This window comes from Xylona heveae, assembly GCF_001619985.1.
Source record: "Xylona heveae TC161 unplaced genomic scaffold L228scaffold_4, whole genome shotgun sequence".
Lineage (NCBI taxonomy): Eukaryota > Fungi > Ascomycota > Xylonomycetes > Xylonales > Xylonaceae > Xylona > Xylona heveae.
Window position 1 is genome coordinate 1,825,166 of NW_017264196.1, and position 16,086 is coordinate 1,841,251.

The 16,086-nt window shown below is 48.4% G+C and overlaps 6 protein-coding genes across 6 annotated transcripts; 4 read left to right on the forward strand and 2 right to left on the reverse strand.

Annotated features, from left to right (window-relative positions):
• The first annotated feature begins 367 nt into the window (after positions 1-367).
• Positions 368-3,201, forward strand: L228DRAFT_246573 (MFS general substrate transporter). The gene is made up of 6 exons (XM_018332447.1): positions 368-1,045; positions 1,117-1,262; positions 1,341-2,130; positions 2,181-2,228; positions 2,287-2,450; positions 2,508-3,201. The coding sequence occupies exons 1-6, from the start codon at positions 799-801 to the stop codon at positions 2,931-2,933; spliced, it is 1,821 nt and encodes a 606-aa protein (XP_018189287.1). The 5' UTR covers positions 368-798; the 3' UTR covers positions 2,934-3,201.
• A 196-nt stretch (positions 3,202-3,397) lies between these two features.
• L228DRAFT_246576 (exocyst complex component Sec10) lies at positions 3,398-6,979 on the forward strand. Its single transcript, XM_018332448.1, has 7 exons — positions 3,398-4,504; positions 4,556-4,683; positions 4,739-4,913; positions 4,970-5,263; positions 5,318-5,697; positions 5,761-6,109; positions 6,261-6,979. Exons 1-7 carry the CDS (start codon positions 3,674-3,676, stop codon positions 6,804-6,806), a joined length of 2,703 nt encoding a protein of 900 aa, XP_018189288.1. The 5' UTR covers positions 3,398-3,673; the 3' UTR covers positions 6,807-6,979.
• On the reverse strand, positions 6,850-8,738 carry L228DRAFT_246577 (zincin). The gene is made up of 2 exons (XM_018332449.1): positions 8,093-8,738; positions 6,850-7,713 (listed from the first exon to the last, which is right to left on the reverse strand). The coding sequence occupies exons 1-2, from the start codon at positions 8,595-8,597 to the stop codon at positions 7,091-7,093; spliced, it is 1,128 nt and encodes a 375-aa protein (XP_018189289.1). The 5' UTR covers positions 8,598-8,738; the 3' UTR covers positions 6,850-7,090.
• L228DRAFT_123001 (hypothetical protein) lies at positions 8,708-9,125 on the reverse strand. The gene has a single exon (XM_018329022.1). It carries the CDS (start codon positions 9,032-9,034, stop codon positions 8,819-8,821), a length of 216 nt encoding a protein of 71 aa, XP_018189290.1. The 5' UTR covers positions 9,035-9,125; the 3' UTR covers positions 8,708-8,818.
• Positions 9,126-10,294: 1,169 nt separating this feature from the next.
• Positions 10,295-12,506, forward strand: L228DRAFT_260505 (Zip-domain-containing protein). The gene is made up of 8 exons (XM_018334266.1): positions 10,295-10,430; positions 10,492-10,683; positions 10,744-10,848; positions 10,928-11,089; positions 11,211-11,338; positions 11,389-11,504; positions 11,557-11,878; positions 11,932-12,506. The coding sequence occupies exons 1-8, from the start codon at positions 10,330-10,332 to the stop codon at positions 12,351-12,353; spliced, it is 1,548 nt and encodes a 515-aa protein (XP_018189291.1). The 5' UTR covers positions 10,295-10,329; the 3' UTR covers positions 12,354-12,506.
• A 1,097-nt stretch (positions 12,507-13,603) lies between these two features.
• On the forward strand, positions 13,604-15,650 carry L228DRAFT_238259 (hypothetical protein; the record flags this gene model as incomplete). Its single annotated transcript, XM_018331028.1, has 6 exons — positions 13,604-13,814; positions 14,143-14,232; positions 14,331-14,418; positions 14,489-14,902; positions 15,033-15,389; positions 15,578-15,650. The coding sequence occupies 6 exons, from the start codon at positions 13,604-13,606 to the stop codon at positions 15,648-15,650; spliced, it is 1,233 nt and encodes a 410-aa protein (XP_018189292.1).
• Between the last annotated feature and the right edge of the window lie 436 nt (positions 15,651-16,086).

Here is a 16,086-nt window from a genome sequence, read left to right on the forward strand (position 1 = left end):
GGTTTGCAGAGTCGAATATTTGCGGTTCAAGCTCTGGTCATTATCAACTTGCGCATATCGCATCTATGCCATTGCTTCAATTGCTGTTTGGCTTGATCAGTCATGCATCTCGAAAAGCGAATGGGCAAGAAAAAAAAGTCTCGTATAGTTACCATTATATTGAATACGATATATCTCACAGATGGTGCAGCAACAATGTGACACCCTGTTGTTGGTGGTGGTTGGAGTCACTCGTACTGGTTGATTGGAGTTGTTTCGGACCGTTTTTAACCGAGAGCGAGACTAAAAGCGGAAAAAGGAGTTTCTGACACCAACGTGACGTGTTTCCCAATGGACTTGCCGGTCCCGCCAACCGTGCGGTCAGGACGTTTTTCGAATCAGTTAGTCTTCCCGTTGTTGCCTCCAAAGAGAGGGAAAGGCAGGGCGAGATATGATCAAACTAGCATGGTTACCCCCCTCCAAGCGTCTCTTGCAGGGCGCAGTAGGGCGGGCTGCAAACTTCTTGACTTGCAGAGGGGGAAATTTACTAATGAACAGGATTCACCTCAGTGTGACTCGGCCATTTATATGCTAAACACGTCGCTCGTTCTCTCAAAGCTGTTTATGGATATATAGTCGACCTGTGAAATTTGCTATTCAGCCTGATTGAATATTGAACAGATAACAGTGCCGCTAACGCCAGTGACAACTCGGACATTGACGACATAGTCGACTGCTGGCCAGTCTGTCTCTCATGGAACACATTTCTACCAACTCAATTGACTAGGCCACATTTCATTCCCCTCTGCGGCAAACATTATGGCGACGACACGGACGAGCCATGAAACGAGCGCCTCGAGATCCTCGAGCTCATCGAATTCGTCGAGTGACTCGAAAGAGTGGGAACAGGGTCATGACTCCTCCGACTCAGAGGCATCCCATGCAGACATTGCAACTCCGGCGATCGAGACTATACCAGAGATCAATAGCGAGCCAAAGGGAAAGGAAGAACTGGACCTTTCGCTGCAACAGTCGCAACGGGGATCTTTGACTCGCACCTTATCTCGTATGTAAACTCTTGTTCCGGCGGATTTGGAAAGAATATGTTCATGGAACGAACTAACGTCGATTTTCCAGGGACCATGTCCAGAGTCCGTACCAATGCCTCAAGAACGATACCTCCCGTGTCAGAAGAGGACGATATTATTGCACAAAGAGCAAATGGAAGGACTGTTGTAGGATTTGAGCTCGAAGATCCTGGGTATCCCGGCAATTGGTCCAATGTAGGCGATCTTTTCCGTTGGATATATTTGATGTCTAAATTTTAGCCGTTCTATCGAAACACTAACATTATGAAACAGAAATGGAAGCTAGCCATTGCCCTGGGTGGTATTTTAATGACTCTCAACAGTACTCTGGGTTCGGCCATGCCTTCCGGAGCTATGAAGTGGATTGCTTCAGACTTTCATGTCACTAATGCCCAGCAAAAGGTTCTACCCATCTCCACATATCTGCTGGGTTATGTTGTTGGACCTCCGTTTTTAGCTCCTTTTTCTGAGTTCTTCGGCCGACAGCGTGTGCTACTGGTCACTTTTCTTTGGTTTACAGCGTTCACATTGGGAACTGCTTTGGCGCCCAATTGGCCTGCATTTCTCGTTTTTCGATTCCTGTCCGGTCTAGGAGCCTCGGCCCCCTTGACGCTAGCCGGAGGAGTCTATGCCGATTGTTTTCCAAATCCAGTGTCCAGAGGACGTGTTATGGCCTATTTCTCTGCTGGAACCGCTGCAGGCCCCATGGTTTCTCCAATCATTGCTGGATTTTTAGGCACCGTTTCATGGAGATGGGCTTTCTGGGTGGAGCTCATGTTTGCCGGATTAACTTTGCCTTTGGTCTTGTTTCTTCCAGAAACGTTCCCGCCGGTCATTCTACGGAGACGAGCAGCAAAAATGCGAAAGGAGCAGCACACCGATGCGATTGTTGCCCCTATGGAGCTAGAGGATAAAAGTCTGGAGAAAACGCTCTTTGTGAATATCTTGCGATCTATTCAAATGTTCTTCACTGAACCGATTGTCTTGTTGGTTTGTCTATACCTTGCCTACACATATGCACTGCTTTATCTCTTCTTCGAGTCATTTCCGATCATCTATCAAGGTATGGCGCTCTCTCACTGGCACTCAACCACGCGAATCTAATGGTGGCAGGTATTTATGGCATGAAGCCTGGTATTGCCGGTCTTGCCTACCTCCCGAGTAAGTTAATTTTTCGCTTCGCCATTGTTTCTGAGTACCCGAGCTGACGTTTTGGTAGTTTTAATCGGAGCCTGCTTTGCCATTTTTATTGTCTATTACTGGGACGGTCATGTCGAGAAGAGGCGAAAGCTTCATCCCGATCAGGAGGTTTCTATTGAATATCGACGTCTTCCCCTTGGTTGCCTTGGTGGCCCTTGCTTGGTCATTTCCATGTTCTGGATTGTGAGTAGCTCTTATTTCATCTCGTCACTGATCGGCCTTAATTCTAATGCGATCCAGGGCTGGGCATCCAAGAAGTCCGTTCATTGGATGGCACCCATTGTTGGTGGCTTTCCTTTCGGAGTCGGTCTCACGACCATTTTTATCTCTCAACTTAATTACCTGGGTGATACCTATGAGATTTTTAATGCTTCAGCTTTAGCCGCTTCGAACTGGTCTCGATCGCTTTGTGGCGCGCTTCTCCCCCTCGCTGCTGCACCCATGTACGGCACCTTGGGTGTTGACTGGGCAAGTAGCCTTCTGGGGTTTTCGGGCATTGCTCTTTCCGCTATTCCATTTATTTTCATGAAAATCGGCCCAAGAGTGCGTGCTCAGAGCCCTTTCTGTCAGTATTTGGCGGAAAAGAGGGCGGCAGAACAGCGCAAGGAAAAGATTCGAATCGAGAATGCCAAGCATGAAATTGCCCTCGATAACAACCTCTCCTAGGATGTCGTTTCGAGAGCGCCCGATCCTTGTATCATTTGACAGCTTCATGGACTATTCTGATAATTCGACGACATTTGCATTCATAGCGACGGCGTTATCATGGTTTCATTATGTTCAGACGGGCAACAGAATATTTCTCGGTCTGGCCTGCATCGGGACGGCGCAGGGGCAAGTAAAAAGGTCGATTCATTTCAAAACTCGGTCTACACAATCTAGATTTTCATTATTTAATGCTCCTTTACAAATTAATAATAATCATATCCCTGAGTGTTCTACTATCTTAGGATCGCCCATACCTTTGTGGCCTTCTCATCTAGTAAGCCAGTAAAACAATGCGGTAGACTCTTACGGTGCCGCTTCGTGCTTCTATCTTATCTTATCTCTTATATCAATCGCATCAGATCGACCTTGTCGCCAGTGCTCAGCCTGGGCGTCCCCTCGACCTCCCTGCTCTCGAAAGAATACCTATTCGCGCAACGTCATTTCTTTGTTTGACTTTTGATATTTGGGAAGGGTGGGTATGCTGCATAGTCTATGCGGATTCCTTTAACGCCATATTCTGATTACGATCAAGCGAGTTAGCTTAAACGCGCATGTGGACACCTAGCTATTCATGACGCCTCATCGCGCTGGCGAAGAACCTACAGCTAACGCTATCACTTTCATGACGAATTGCTCCATGGCGTTACCTGTAGCTTGATCGAATAGTTTAACAAAGTAGTCAAGCAGACGGATACATCATGCCGGGCGCCGACAGTGCCTCTATATTCTCCGCCGCTACCACAGCACCTACAGTTGCCGAGACAATCTTTCCCAAGGGACCAAGCTTCACGTTGGACAATTTTTCCAGCCAAGATTTCATTGTCAAAGAGTTCATCGAATCGCTTTCTGACAGTGCAGTGCCAACGAACCGGCGATCTGGGGCGTCGTCTCAAGCATTCGATCCTAAGCCTTTTATTCGGACATTCGAGTATGCCCTTTCCCGTCTTGGATCGTTATCGGAAGAGCTGGAGGGCCATGAGAATGAGCTCTCAGCGGCAGTACGCCGGGCCGAATTACAGCATAATCAGAACGTCGCCTCATTAGGGAAGAAGCTCGACCAGACCATTGCATCCTTTCACCGACTTGATACTTCGTTAAACGGCAGCGCAGGCGACATTGGGCAGACAGAAGCTGGAGGAAATGTCGCTATGCGAATTGGTGAGAGGTTGGAAGAGTTAGATAGGCAACGGCAAAGAGCACAGGATGCGCGGTTTTTGATACTGTGCTGGCTAGAAATTAGCGAACGCGGAGAGCTGGCCTCTCTGGAAGACGTTCGGAGACAAGGCGGTAGCGAAGGGAAGCTTCGATGCGCACATATTGCCAGGCAATTGCTACGAATAAGCCAGAGACTTGATCCATCAAGCTGGGGACATTCGAATGGGACCAGCCGAGCGGTCAATGGCGATGCTGGGCCCTCAGGCCGATATAATACAAAGGAGCTTATCGAGAAGTTCCTTGAAACATTGGAGAAGGATTTACTCAAGCAGTTTGATGACTTTTACAGGAAGCAGAGCCTTGAAGGGATGCGGGTATGTTTGGATCATCATTGTAATATGGGGCTTGATGCTTACCACGTCAAGGAATGCGCGATTGCGTTGCGGGATTTCAACGGCGGTGCCAGTGTGGTTGGACTGTTTGTCAACCAACATCAATTCTTCATCGACCGAAGTCAACTGATCAGCGAGGAAGTCAGCTCAGATGCTGAGATGTAAGAGCCCATTAAGGAAGATACTGTTTGAGCATTTTGGTGACCAATTTGATAGCTTGGAACGGTTGGCGGATCCAGATGCGGAACCACCAGGAGTCGAGCCGAGCCTGCAGTCGCTTGTCGATGAAGTGAGAATCGTGGTTCAGGAGGAATCTTTTATTATTAAACGAGCTTTCCCTTATTATGAGCTCGTGCTCTCCAAGTTTCTTCAAAGAGTGTTTGAGCAATCGGTGGGTATTTACAAACGCAGGGGTATCCTTCTCCGCTAATTTCTTTCTGCTTTTAGATCCAACAACGTCTTGAGTTGGTACTTCAAAAAGCGAATTCCATTTCATCCATGGCATATTTGCGATCTCTTCAAGCTTCAAGGAGCTACATTCATTCCCTTGTAGATGATCTCAAGGCTCACGGCCTTACCGAGCACCCTGAATCCATATCCTCCCAAACAAGCACCGTTCTAGACCAACAATTTGACGACCTCTTTGTTCCCTATTTTGTTGGATCATCCTACATTGAACGAGAAAAAAAGAGTCTTGAAGAGCTGTATTCCTCGTTGCTTTTCAAATTTACTACATATCATGTATGTCCTTCTCTACACTTACTCGGTACACAGTAATTTTAACGTATACTCCAGGCCCGCCGACGCAGAGTGCCTACTACGTTCATGGCCTCTCTGGCGAAATCTGGCAGTGAACTTCTTGCAACAGCGCGTGACGCTTACATTGACCGCCTAGACTCGTCAGACCTCTCTCCGGCACAAAAAGCCATGCTCCTACGAGTTGCGGGTTTAAAGGAGGGAGATGCGAATCAAAACAAGACCGACATCGAGGTCTCTGAACAGGACGGCATTCTCAGTATTCCCAACGCCAAGCGAATGCTCAGGTGGCTCGCAGAAGCTGTTGGCCGGAGTCTCGAACTTGGCGGAGGCAGCGACACTCCAAAGGATGTAGCTGCCCTGCTCAACCTACTTTTAGCCAACATGGGCGAACTCTACATTGAGACCGCATTGGATGCGTAAGCCTTTTCCCCCTTCTTTTCTTCTCCGAGCTGTAAGCTAACGAATAATTCGGGCAACAGGGCAAATGACTTTGCTGCTTCACAAGAAAACATCAAATCTGAACCTGACCTTTCTTATCTCCCCGATCTTCGCAATACCATTAGTGTTATGCATCTTATGATTACATGCATCAATACTGTGCTTGTGCCTCTGGCAGGTTCCAAGCTTGTCGTACGCCGCGACATGGAACGCACCGCAACGCTCGCAATTAACCACATGGAAGAAAAAGTCAGCACGGTCATGCAGCGGACTATCGATGTCATTTTGGCATGGGTCACCAAGTTGCTTGCCAATCAGAAAAAGATCGATTTCAGACCAAAAGACTCTGACGGCAGCAGTGGAAGGTATACAGAACTGTTGCAGACGCCGGTACGTTCCTTCCCTTCCTCCTCCTCTACCCCTTTTGTCATCCTTTTTCCGTCTCATTTACCACTTTTTCTCGTTGTGATGTGTACCGTTTCTCCTGATTCCATGGTGCTTGCTTCTCTTCTTCATCCCATCTAATTCCAAGCCTCTCCAGCCATGCCTGTCCATATATACATTTGTTTCCCGCGCCCGAGACCTCGCCTCTCGGGCGTTTGACGGGAAAAATCTCGAATCATTCACTTCGGAGCTCGCCATTGGTCTTCGGAATCTACTGCTCGACCACTTTAAGCGCTTCCAAGTAAATGCCGCGGGAGGCTTAATGGTCACCAAAGACGCAACCAAATACGCCGAATTACTCCGCTCGTTCCCCTTACCGTCCTATTTTGCGCCTGCGATTGATGTTCTTCCAGAAATCGGCAATTTGTTCGTCATTGGACCAGAAGCCTTGCGCGAGCATCTTCGCGGCGCCATTCCTGCCACTGGCACGGGTCCTAGTACCAGCAGTGCCGGCGCGGACGCTGGTGCTGGAGCTACCGGTAGTGTAACGCAAGGCGCATCTGCAGGATCGGCTGGGCCAGGCGGAGCGGGACGTACCTCTGCGCTTGTCACGGCGCTGGATAGGAATGATTTGCGTCTGTACATCCAGCGGAGAGAGGACGCAGGGAGCTTGGCCGTGCAGTCTATTCTGCAGGCTTTGTAATCTGGCGATGAAGTATGTCTGAAGGGTGAGAGTAAATGGGAATGAGGTCGTGATATTGGTCGCGCGACATTATAGTAGGTGGTCATTACCATTGTATAATTACAATTGTAGCTAGGTATAATTGTAATCTAATTATCGTATCTGTTACATTACAATTACCCGTTACAATATAATCAGACTTCTGATATTGGCCTTTTCCCTGTACATCAAGCCATGTCATACCATGGCCGGTTACTACTTCATCCTTCTTTCCTCGTGTCCATTGTATCCGAGACTTTTATGTATCAAGCACAGTGCACGACTCCGTTATCATGCGTATGGCACTCTTTCGCCGCACTCTGAGTCGTCGTCGCTGTCTTTGCCTCTTTTGTCTCTTTTGTCACTGTTGAGCTTGTCATCGTCGTCATCGTTGCCGTCGCCTCTACCGCTGTCGTCTTTTCTACCACCGTCGTTTTCTCTGCCGTCACACTCCCTGTAGATGCCGCTGCCGTCGTCGTCGTCGCAGCCGCATGCCCAGCATGTCCATGATCCCCCTCACCTCCATCCACTTCCCCAACCCCTGAACATCCCTCCCGCGGCAGGGCTACATCCCACGCAAACACATCGAGCGCAAAATATCTGAGCGTCGCACTATTCCGCACCGCCAGCTGCGGCTTCGTCTGTGCCAGCTCAAGCACCTCTTCATACGTATCCGCATAGTGATCTACTACATTTTCGCTGATGCGCGGCATGTGGTAGATTCGATGGAGCAGGTCAGACGCAAAATACGCAGTATTAGGTGCCTGGGACACGGTGTAGCCGTTGCCACATATCCCCGTGAGGGGTCTCCGCGAGGTGTATGATAGTGGACAGATGACGGTTTCGTCGGTGGCGTTGGAGCCGCGCCAGTGGCCGGCCCAGGTGGTTTCTGATGTTGTTGTTAGTTTGCTTCGGTCTCCTCTTTTTGTATGTGTGTGTGTATGTGTGTGTGTTTGGATTATATTGGTTTGTTGTTTGGCTTTTTCATCCCCAGAATTTGTTCTTGGAAACTTATTTTTGGGGGGGCTGGTTGGGGTTGGAAGGTGAATAGGGGAACAAAATCGGTCTCGGTTTCAAACGCCCATACTTGGGATACTTGGGATACAGGATATGGCTGTGGGATGACCAACTAAACAAAAGGGACAAAAGGGACGGGACAGAAAAACAAGGGAAAGGACATAAAAGGCAAAAAGAGACAAAAGTAACAAAAAAGAAGGGAGGGAAAAAAAGAACAGGAGAAAAAAAGGGGAAAAGGAGAAAGAAAATACCATGAGCTTTACAATTCCCATCAATGTCATCGCACCGAAACCATATGCCGCCCTTATCCGCATTGACTACGCGGTCGAACCACCCCGCCGGCTCCGCGGTCGATGCGTTGCCGAAATACTTGGTGTAGAATCGCGAACTGGCGCCGTGGCGGAGAATATGGTCCCGCGCGTGGCCCGCGAGAACCATGGCCTCGTCGAGCGCGAACTCGAGCTGGCGTCGCTCAGTCGCGTTGCAGGATGCGTGGATGGGATAGCGGGTCACGGCGCCGAGGTTCCATGACCACGGGATCTGGACCTGGACCTGGTCGTGTTGAGGTGACGATGAAGAGAAGCCGAGTCCGGCGACGACGGCGCCGGGAATGTCGGCGCTGGGGAGGAGACCTGCGGCGCCAGAGCCGGGTGCAGATGCAGGTGCAGGTGCCGCATGTCCGAGAGTAGCGGCGAGTAGGATCACCGCAAGACTGCCGCTGCTTGGAAAGGAGGGTAGGGTTGTTGGGAGTAGCATTTTGAGTCTTTGACAGGAGACGCAAGATAAAGGTAAAGGCTGGATGGAAAGAAAACAGTAGTAGTAGAGAGGGGGAATATAATTGCTGGACTGGTTTGATCTGTTGATGAAGAACTAGAAAAAAAGGGGGGAGATCCAAAAGATATATATATTATTTGAAAGAGGTGCAGATAGAAAGATCAATGATGAAGACTATAGAATGAGACACACAGACGGACAAGTCATTTTGCGAAAGAGAAGTGGCGTAAATTGGTTCTAGCGCAGAAATGCCATCTAGATGCAGGCATTCGAAGCTTCATCGGAAGGGAAACCAAAGTAAAACGCGCAATAAAGCAATGATGCAGGAAAGTCAAAAGCATCAACAAACTAGAACTGTTTGCCGTTCCATCAAGGTCCTCAAGAAAGTGGAAACAGAAGCAAAGTAAAAGCAAAGTCATTTCCGTGGAAAGTCCTTGGCAAGGCAGAAATCAGAAAGCAAAGTATTCCTTCGGGAAGTTAGTCAACGGTAAAGAGAAAGATTCAAGGTCCAAAGTTAGGGATGGGTTGGTGGTAGGTGAGCTGATTCGATGGTGAGCAGGGACGAGTTTGACAGGGCAACCATGGTCAGATCCAGACCGCCATGCCGCAGCGCCAAGAAACAATACCTCGAAATCATGCGTGTAAGTCGAATCGATTAAATAACAAGCTGTCAAAAGAAAAAAGAAGGAATAAAATGAGGAATAACGCAACAATTATCGTTACGCCATGCGGGACGAACGTCTGTGGTGGTTGGAGCGTTTGGAGAGGTCGGCCGTCGGCCGTCGGCCATCGTCCACATCGCCAAGCGGAGCGGACTTTGTGCCAAGAAGAAACACCTCCAAGACTCAACGACCAATGCTCAACATCATGAGGGGGAAAAAAGCCTTCACTTTCGAGACAAAAGTGTCTGAATTAGATTATTCAAGGAAAAAACGAGTGAAGTGATTGACAGCAGGTTTGGTAGCAATGAGGCGTGCTGAACCTGGCCAGCCAAGACGTGGCGGCGGAGGGCCAAGAGAAAAAAGGACCGAAGGATGGAAATGGTATATCGCCAGGTTGAGGGCTTGGCAACCGGCCTTTTTATAAGTCAGTTGATTTCCACTTCCCCATCAAGGGACTCATGTTTAATGTCATTTCTATGGTGTGCATACTTTCGAGAAAGAATTTTGTTGTCGTGGAGATTACTTTCTTAGTGGAGAGTGGGGATGAGTCTCGAACAGTGTCGTTTTACGAGACAGAGAAGCATTGGAGGATCACGATTGGAAGTCGACGCACGTGGCGCCCACATGTATTTCATGATGCACGGAATATACTCGATAGAATGTCGAACGCCAGCTGAGGGCGCAGGCAAATGCATCAATGGTGGTGATAGATAGTTGTGACTCCGCTATTATTCATCGCCTAAAAACTTCTTTCTTACCTTCGCGGCGGAGCGAACTTGCTTTCCTCTTGGCAGCGGGTCAATCGTGCCAAGCCATGATCAGATCCTGTATCGAGCCATGGCTTGAGAAAAAACTGCATTTTGAAAGTAAACAGCAAAAAATTTCAAAGTCCATAGGAAGCAAAAGGTCTAGCTAGAAAATGTTTGCATCTTGGCAGTAACCACCAAGGTGCTCTGATTGTGATGATGAAGTCTTAAATTTGTCAATTGTAGCATTTAAACATGCATGAGGGACATTGTCCGGGTGGTTAGAGAATAGTTTACCAGTCAGATATGTTCTTCGCGACGACAGTGGTGCTGTCTGTGCTTGCAGCGCACTCCGTGCAGGCGCAGACCTTCACCTTGACAGGTTGTCACATACACGGCGATGTAGAGTGAGTACTGTTGCGATTGAACGTAAACCCGCAGGAGAACGGTGACTGAATGGAGTATCAGATACTGCTTTCTTCCCAATGGCTCAGAGGTGCCATGGAAGACATATGAGCCACGTACCGCAGCAACGCCGACACCATCAACGACAATAGCAAGCGCAAGTGCAATAGCCACAAGCACTACAGCCACCACAGCATCGGCAAGCAAGACAGTACCAGCTTCAGTGACTGGCTGTCACTCTCATGGAAATAGCCAGTGCGTAAAATCTCCCATCTGATCCGTATTTACTGCTGATTGTTGTGGTGGTCCTGGTAGATTTTGTATGGCAGGCGAAACAGAGTACCTTGTCCTAAACTCGCCCACTGGAACAGGAAACCCTCCATCGCAGTACTCTGGCTGCCATGCCCATGGTTCGGAGGCGTGAGTGTCTAACGCTTCAGAGTCGTCTTTGAGCGTCCAGCGGAGAGATCTAAAACACGTCTGACTTTTTTGTGACCAGATTCTGTATGACGGAAAGTGGTGAAGAGGTCCAGATAGAAGCCGCAATGGACGAGGAAGAGTCTCATGAAACACATGACCACTCCGAAGAGAGTGGATCTTCTCCATCAGGCAATGGCAAGGGCAATGGAAAGAAGAACTGTCATTTTCATGCTGGAGTCGAGTAAGTTGGCAATGAAATACATTCCCGTACCAACCAAACAAACCCCAAAGAAAACATTACCACGACAGACCCTCGAAGAAGGAGCGTCTATGCCGTAGCTCTTTTTGACTGACGATATAAGACATTGTATTGAAGAAGGAGAATCGGAGCATAGCAGTGACACCAAATCTTGCGACCGCATCGACAGGAATTACAATATTCCGCTCCGTATCGGACTGCTTTTCGTGATCCTGGCGACAAGCGCAATAGGTATGCCTATAGAAGACCCTTTAGGGACCGATGAGCTGACTTTGACTTAGCTGTCTTCTCTCCTATCCTCCTTGCCCAATTCACGCAAGTAACGCTAAACAGCTTAGCTTTTACGGCCCTAAAGCAATTCGGAACCGGCGTAATAATTGCAACTGCATTCGTTCACGTTAGTCAAGAACAGTCAAACAGAAATAGAAATTTCAGGCTGACAGGATTAGTTACTTACACATGCACAACTAATGTTCGCCAACGAGTGCCTGGGAACCTTGACGTATGAGGCAACAACTACCGCCATTGCAATGGCCGGAGCATTCCTCGCATTTCTGTTTGAATACATTGGCGGCCGGCTTGTCATGTCTCGATCTTCTCGCAAGTCTTCCCCCGGCACGGATCATGGTTCAGATATTGAACAAGTGACTCCGAAAGAAGATCAAAGGAAACATGGTTTGACTGCCTTGGGGCACGGCCATGGACTGGCAAAGTCGGATGATCACTTCAAGGTTGGCGTGATGGAAGCCGGCATCATTTTTCACTCGATTCGTAAGAGGGCCTTCCTTCGAGGCAATCGGATATGCTGCTGACAAACTATGTAGTAATTGGTGTCACACTAGTCGTAGCTGGCGACTCGTTTTTCATAACCCTATTCATTGTCATCCTTTTCCATCAGATGTTCGAAGGGATTGCCCTTGGTACTCGAATCGCTGCTTTATCATCGCACATGATAACAAAATTTGGAATGGCGAGTGCCTTTGCAATCATCACACCAATTGGAATGGCCATTGGGACTGGTGTGTTGAAGCAATTTAACGGCAACTCAGCCTCGACCATAGTCGCGATAGGCACCTTGGATGCCCTAAGTGCAGGAATCCTGCTTTGGGTGGGGCTGGTTGAAATGTGGAGTCATGATTGGCTCCATGGCGATCTAGCAAAAGCCGGTGTTGTAAAGACTATCGTTGCTTTGTCTTTTCTGTTATTTGGAATGATCCTCATGAGCGTGCTTGGAAAATGGGCGTAAATGCGATCATCGTATATGATATAGATGCGTTATGTCAGTGGGAATTTAGGGCGTATCAGAAAGAGGTGATAATCTTCTTATTTCTTTCACTGCGGCGTCACTTCAGCCATTTCTGGGTAAGGCAACGCGTCTCACGAGAAGTTTCTGCACCGTGGGGTCCAAAATCTGTTCCTGGTTAGTTTGGAGAAAAGTTTAATTTAGCTGAGGTGAGATCTTTAGCATAAGAATGAGAGTAATGAAAATCTCCATGATCTCATTTGGTAACTGTCCATTCGTAATATGCTGTCAACTATGGTTGGTCGAATTTTCAGGTTATGCGCCTCGCAATAGCCCCAATGTAAATGACAGGAAGAACTCGGCTACATGTCTGAAAACCAAGACACTTGTCCTCAGAAACTTGGAACCTTGACCGGTGACAGAAATTTTAGAAATCTTATCTCATATATTGCATAACAAAGGGGTCGTGCGTAGATAGAGACGCCACCGACAACAACAGGAATGACAAATAGAAGCATGAGCAACGTGACGATAAAAGCAAAAGGGACCGGGCTTGTTAAATTCAGGATATGATTGGGTCACATAAAAATATTCCAAATCAACAGCAGATGATGACAATTAACAATGCGGGTCTCAGAGTCGGGATAGAGTGTCGTCGGTCAGCCGCATGTGCACCCGATCCGCCCTTGGCGGGAAACGCGTCTCCGGAAGATTCCAAATACCGATAGGCGCTAGGATCACCAATTGATCCGCCCACTTCGCCTCGGTTCCCACCCCCCCTTATGTGCTCATCTCCACCCGGCCCCCCCAAACCTCCCATTCACATTCATCCACCACCAACATGCTTGAGTCCGATCCATACATTATCGGCACCATCAAATAGGAGTCACGCACAGCAATTCAATTCTTGTGCTGGGCCCAACAAAAGTCTTCCTGCTATTTTGGTACGTTGGATTTCATGAATCATACGATGCTTTGCGTTCAGGGCCGGTGCCCACATGGTTCCATGCTGCTATCATATGAAATTAAACTCGTTCGTCTCTGCGATGAGGTCTGCTTACTTGTTGTCGCTCCCTCTTTCGTTTTGGGAATTGTTCCTTTTTTCCCCTCTCGCTTTGGCCCCTTGTTTGATTTAAATAACTTGACCGCTTCCTTTTTGTTCTGGTTATGTTGATGTACATGTATAATTTGGCCTCCGTTTATGGAAGTACTGCTTCGTTATACCTGTTCTACCTGCTCATCACGCGCCCGAAATGACGTCTGCTGTAACTGATCGCCCTTCAGTGCTCCCACTCAGAGCTTTGCTCTCACCTTTAGAGAGCCCTGGCAGTCGTCGGCTCTCTTTGTCTTCGTCCATTAGTAGCAGCGGTTGGTCGTTTCTCGGTAGAGCAGACGACAATCGCGCCGGAATGTCGACGTTGTCCCCTCCCGAAGGGTCGGGAGGCGGTAATACGAGTGGCTATGGTGAGTTCCTTCTTTGTTATACTGAAAGCTGTGAAACTTTATCCCCGCATTTACCCCTTACGTATTGCATGTGCAAAACACGTTTTGCAGGAGCTCCTTACAGTAATCAATGCCCTTTGTCTTGCTCTAACAACGTAACCATCCGTCATGTTATGCTGAGAGATCTGGATCTTTTCCTTGGCTCACCGTTCTCTTGCCGTCGGCACTCTCACACGCATTTGGTTTTCTCCTTGCTCGCTGCTATACATTTTTACGATGCTGTTTGCCATCAAATTCGGGCATCTCTCTTCGAAAAATGAATGCTGATGAGTATCTGGTGCTTCATTAGGCAGTGGAGAATCAAATAGCTCGAGAAGTCCGCTTAGTCACTTGAGCTTGTCACTATTCAAGAGCTTTTCAGATAGGAAAGCCACACGAGGTATGTCGGTTGTCTTCGCGAAGCGTTCGGCTTTTTGCGGCAACAATTGTTCTGCACGGCCATCTTCTGTACAGGGAATGATACCTGACTCTTTGCAGATGGACAGGCTCCCAAGAAAAGAGGACCAAAACCAGACAGCAAACCTGCTCAGACTCGCCGACAGGAGCTGAACAGGCAAGCGCAGAGGTATGATTTCGGGAGGATCTACATTTGTTTCTACCTTGTTATCGGATTTTATGCTTACTCGTATTTCCAGGACGCACCGCGAGAGAAAGGAGCAATACATCAAAGCACTAGAACAAGAAGTGCTGCGATTAAAGGAAACCGCAAGCACTGCCGTCCGTGAGAGGGATGCGATCGCTGAAGAGCTTCGCAAGCTGAAGGCGCTGCTGAAGCTGCATGGAATCACCTATGATGAAGGCGATTCGCACCTGCGCAACGACGACACATTTAGCGGCAGCGCTTCAGGAAGTTATGCCGGAGGCATCTCTGGTACATCACCATCCACTGGTGGACATGCTTTCTCTTCGCCGCCTACCAACCCGAGTGTGTCGCCTTCCGGTGCCCATAATTTGCAGGCGACTCCACAATCGCAGCAAGTGCAAGGAGCCCAACCACAGCTCCCTCAAGGCCCAGATTTGGATCAGCTTGGAATAGATTTCGTTTTAACGTACGAGCGAACACCATATCTCTCGCCTCCACCGCAGTAGTCTTGTGTAGTAAGCTCTGGTGCACATTTGCTGTTTATGTTTCGCCTCTAGGCTGTTTAGCATTTGTCATGTATATCTGTGTATATCAAGTTCTGACATGTGGGCTTCTTACAGTCTTGAACATCCATGCATGGATCACATTCAATTCCTCTTGGTGAGAGCGGAAGGGTCGGAGGAAGACGTGGCTGGCCATGTCGTCATGGCTAGCTGTCCCCCTCATGATCATATCAAGAATCACCCAGATGTCCCTTACACGAAACCTCCTGAGTTGCGCAAGGCCGACCTGCGAAGCCTTTTGGATGCCAGTATGAGGGTTCAGTGGGATGGCGAGATCCCACCGGTCAATGCATGGGCGATGATATTCAATCACCCGAGAAATAGCGAGTTCACTCTTGAGGATATCGAGTCGATGAAGAATAATCTCAAGGGAAAGGTTCGATGTTATGGGTACGTTTACTTCTTCGGACATTGCCTCCTCCTCTTTGCTTTTTTATTTCTGGTGTTCTTCTGCAATCGTGTCTTCCTTTTTCAGGACTTTTGCAATCCTGTGGTCACATCTCATCAACAAATCCTTTTGTGATATTTCTATTCTGGATTTGCTCCTTGCCCACGCTGACAATCTCTATACACTACAGGTTCGGTGCTGTTTTGGAAGATTTTGAGGTCCGGGACGCTATCAGCAACGTCCTCGCCAGCAAAGTGTATTGATTGATTTCGCTTAAAAGCGTGTAAGGGGAGCGCGGTGTATGTAATATTTGTCCGATAGCAGATGTGTATCTGCAGGCGCAAAAGGGTATAATTGGACATTCGTTCATCCCAGTGATAAAACCCTGAGACTTCTCGTAACGGGCTTTATAGTTCCAAATAAATTCCTAGTGCAAGCTTAGCTGATTGATTCTGTGGCAGAATTATCTGCAGCTTCTCAAATCATCACTCGCCTAGATCCAGCCCCAAGTAGGCCAAGACTAAATCCTATAATGCGTGATACTCATTGGGAAACCGAACTCGCGGGATTCTCGGTATTTTACCTCGGAGATAAGCGAGTGTTTAGCGCGCGGCCGGCAGGTAGCCGATCGAACAAGGGAACGAGCGAGGAACGAGGGAACCCTGCCGGGCCCTGACGATCCGAAGGGTCATGAAGTCA

What these genes read in the sequence shown, in the direction of transcription:
- L228DRAFT_123001 (XM_018329022.1), bottom strand. Translation starts at nt 9,034, where the DNA reads ATGACTTTGCTTTTACTTTGCTTCTGTTTCCACTTTCTTGAGGACCTT.
- L228DRAFT_246577 (XM_018332449.1), bottom strand. Translation starts at nt 8,597, where the DNA reads ATGCTACTCCCAACAACCCTACCCTCCTTTCCAAGCAGCGGCAGTCTT. An exon ending in TGGGAATTGTAAAGCTCATG is followed by an intron (nt 7,714 to 8,092) that starts GTATTTTCTTTC and finishes CAACAACATCAG; the next exon opens with AAACCACCTGGGCCGGCCAC.
- L228DRAFT_246576 (XM_018332448.1), top strand. Translation starts at nt 3,674, where the DNA reads ATGCCGGGCGCCGACAGTGCCTCTATATTCTCCGCCGCTACCACAGCA. An exon ending in TCAAATTTACTACATATCAT is followed by an intron (nt 5,264 to 5,317) that starts GTATGTCCTTCT and finishes CGTATACTCCAG; the next exon opens with GCCCGCCGACGCAGAGTGCC. An exon ending in ATTGAGACCGCATTGGATGC is followed by an intron (nt 5,698 to 5,760) that starts GTAAGCCTTTTC and finishes TTCGGGCAACAG; the next exon opens with GGCAAATGACTTTGCTGCTT.
- L228DRAFT_260505 (XM_018334266.1), top strand. Translation starts at nt 10,330, where the DNA reads ATGTTCTTCGCGACGACAGTGGTGCTGTCTGTGCTTGCAGCGCACTCC. An exon ending in CATGCCCATGGTTCGGAGGC is followed by an intron (nt 10,849 to 10,927) that starts GTGAGTGTCTAA and finishes TTTTGTGACCAG; the next exon opens with ATTCTGTATGACGGAAAGTG. An exon ending in CCTGGCGACAAGCGCAATAG is followed by an intron (nt 11,339 to 11,388) that starts GTATGCCTATAG and finishes ACTTTGACTTAG; the next exon opens with CTGTCTTCTCTCCTATCCTC.
- L228DRAFT_246573 (XM_018332447.1), top strand. Translation starts at nt 799, where the DNA reads ATGGCGACGACACGGACGAGCCATGAAACGAGCGCCTCGAGATCCTCG. An exon ending in ATCCCGGCAATTGGTCCAAT is followed by an intron (nt 1,263 to 1,340) that starts GTAGGCGATCTT and finishes ATTATGAAACAG; the next exon opens with AAATGGAAGCTAGCCATTGC. An exon ending in TCATTTCCATGTTCTGGATT is followed by an intron (nt 2,451 to 2,507) that starts GTGAGTAGCTCT and finishes AATGCGATCCAG; the next exon opens with GGCTGGGCATCCAAGAAGTC.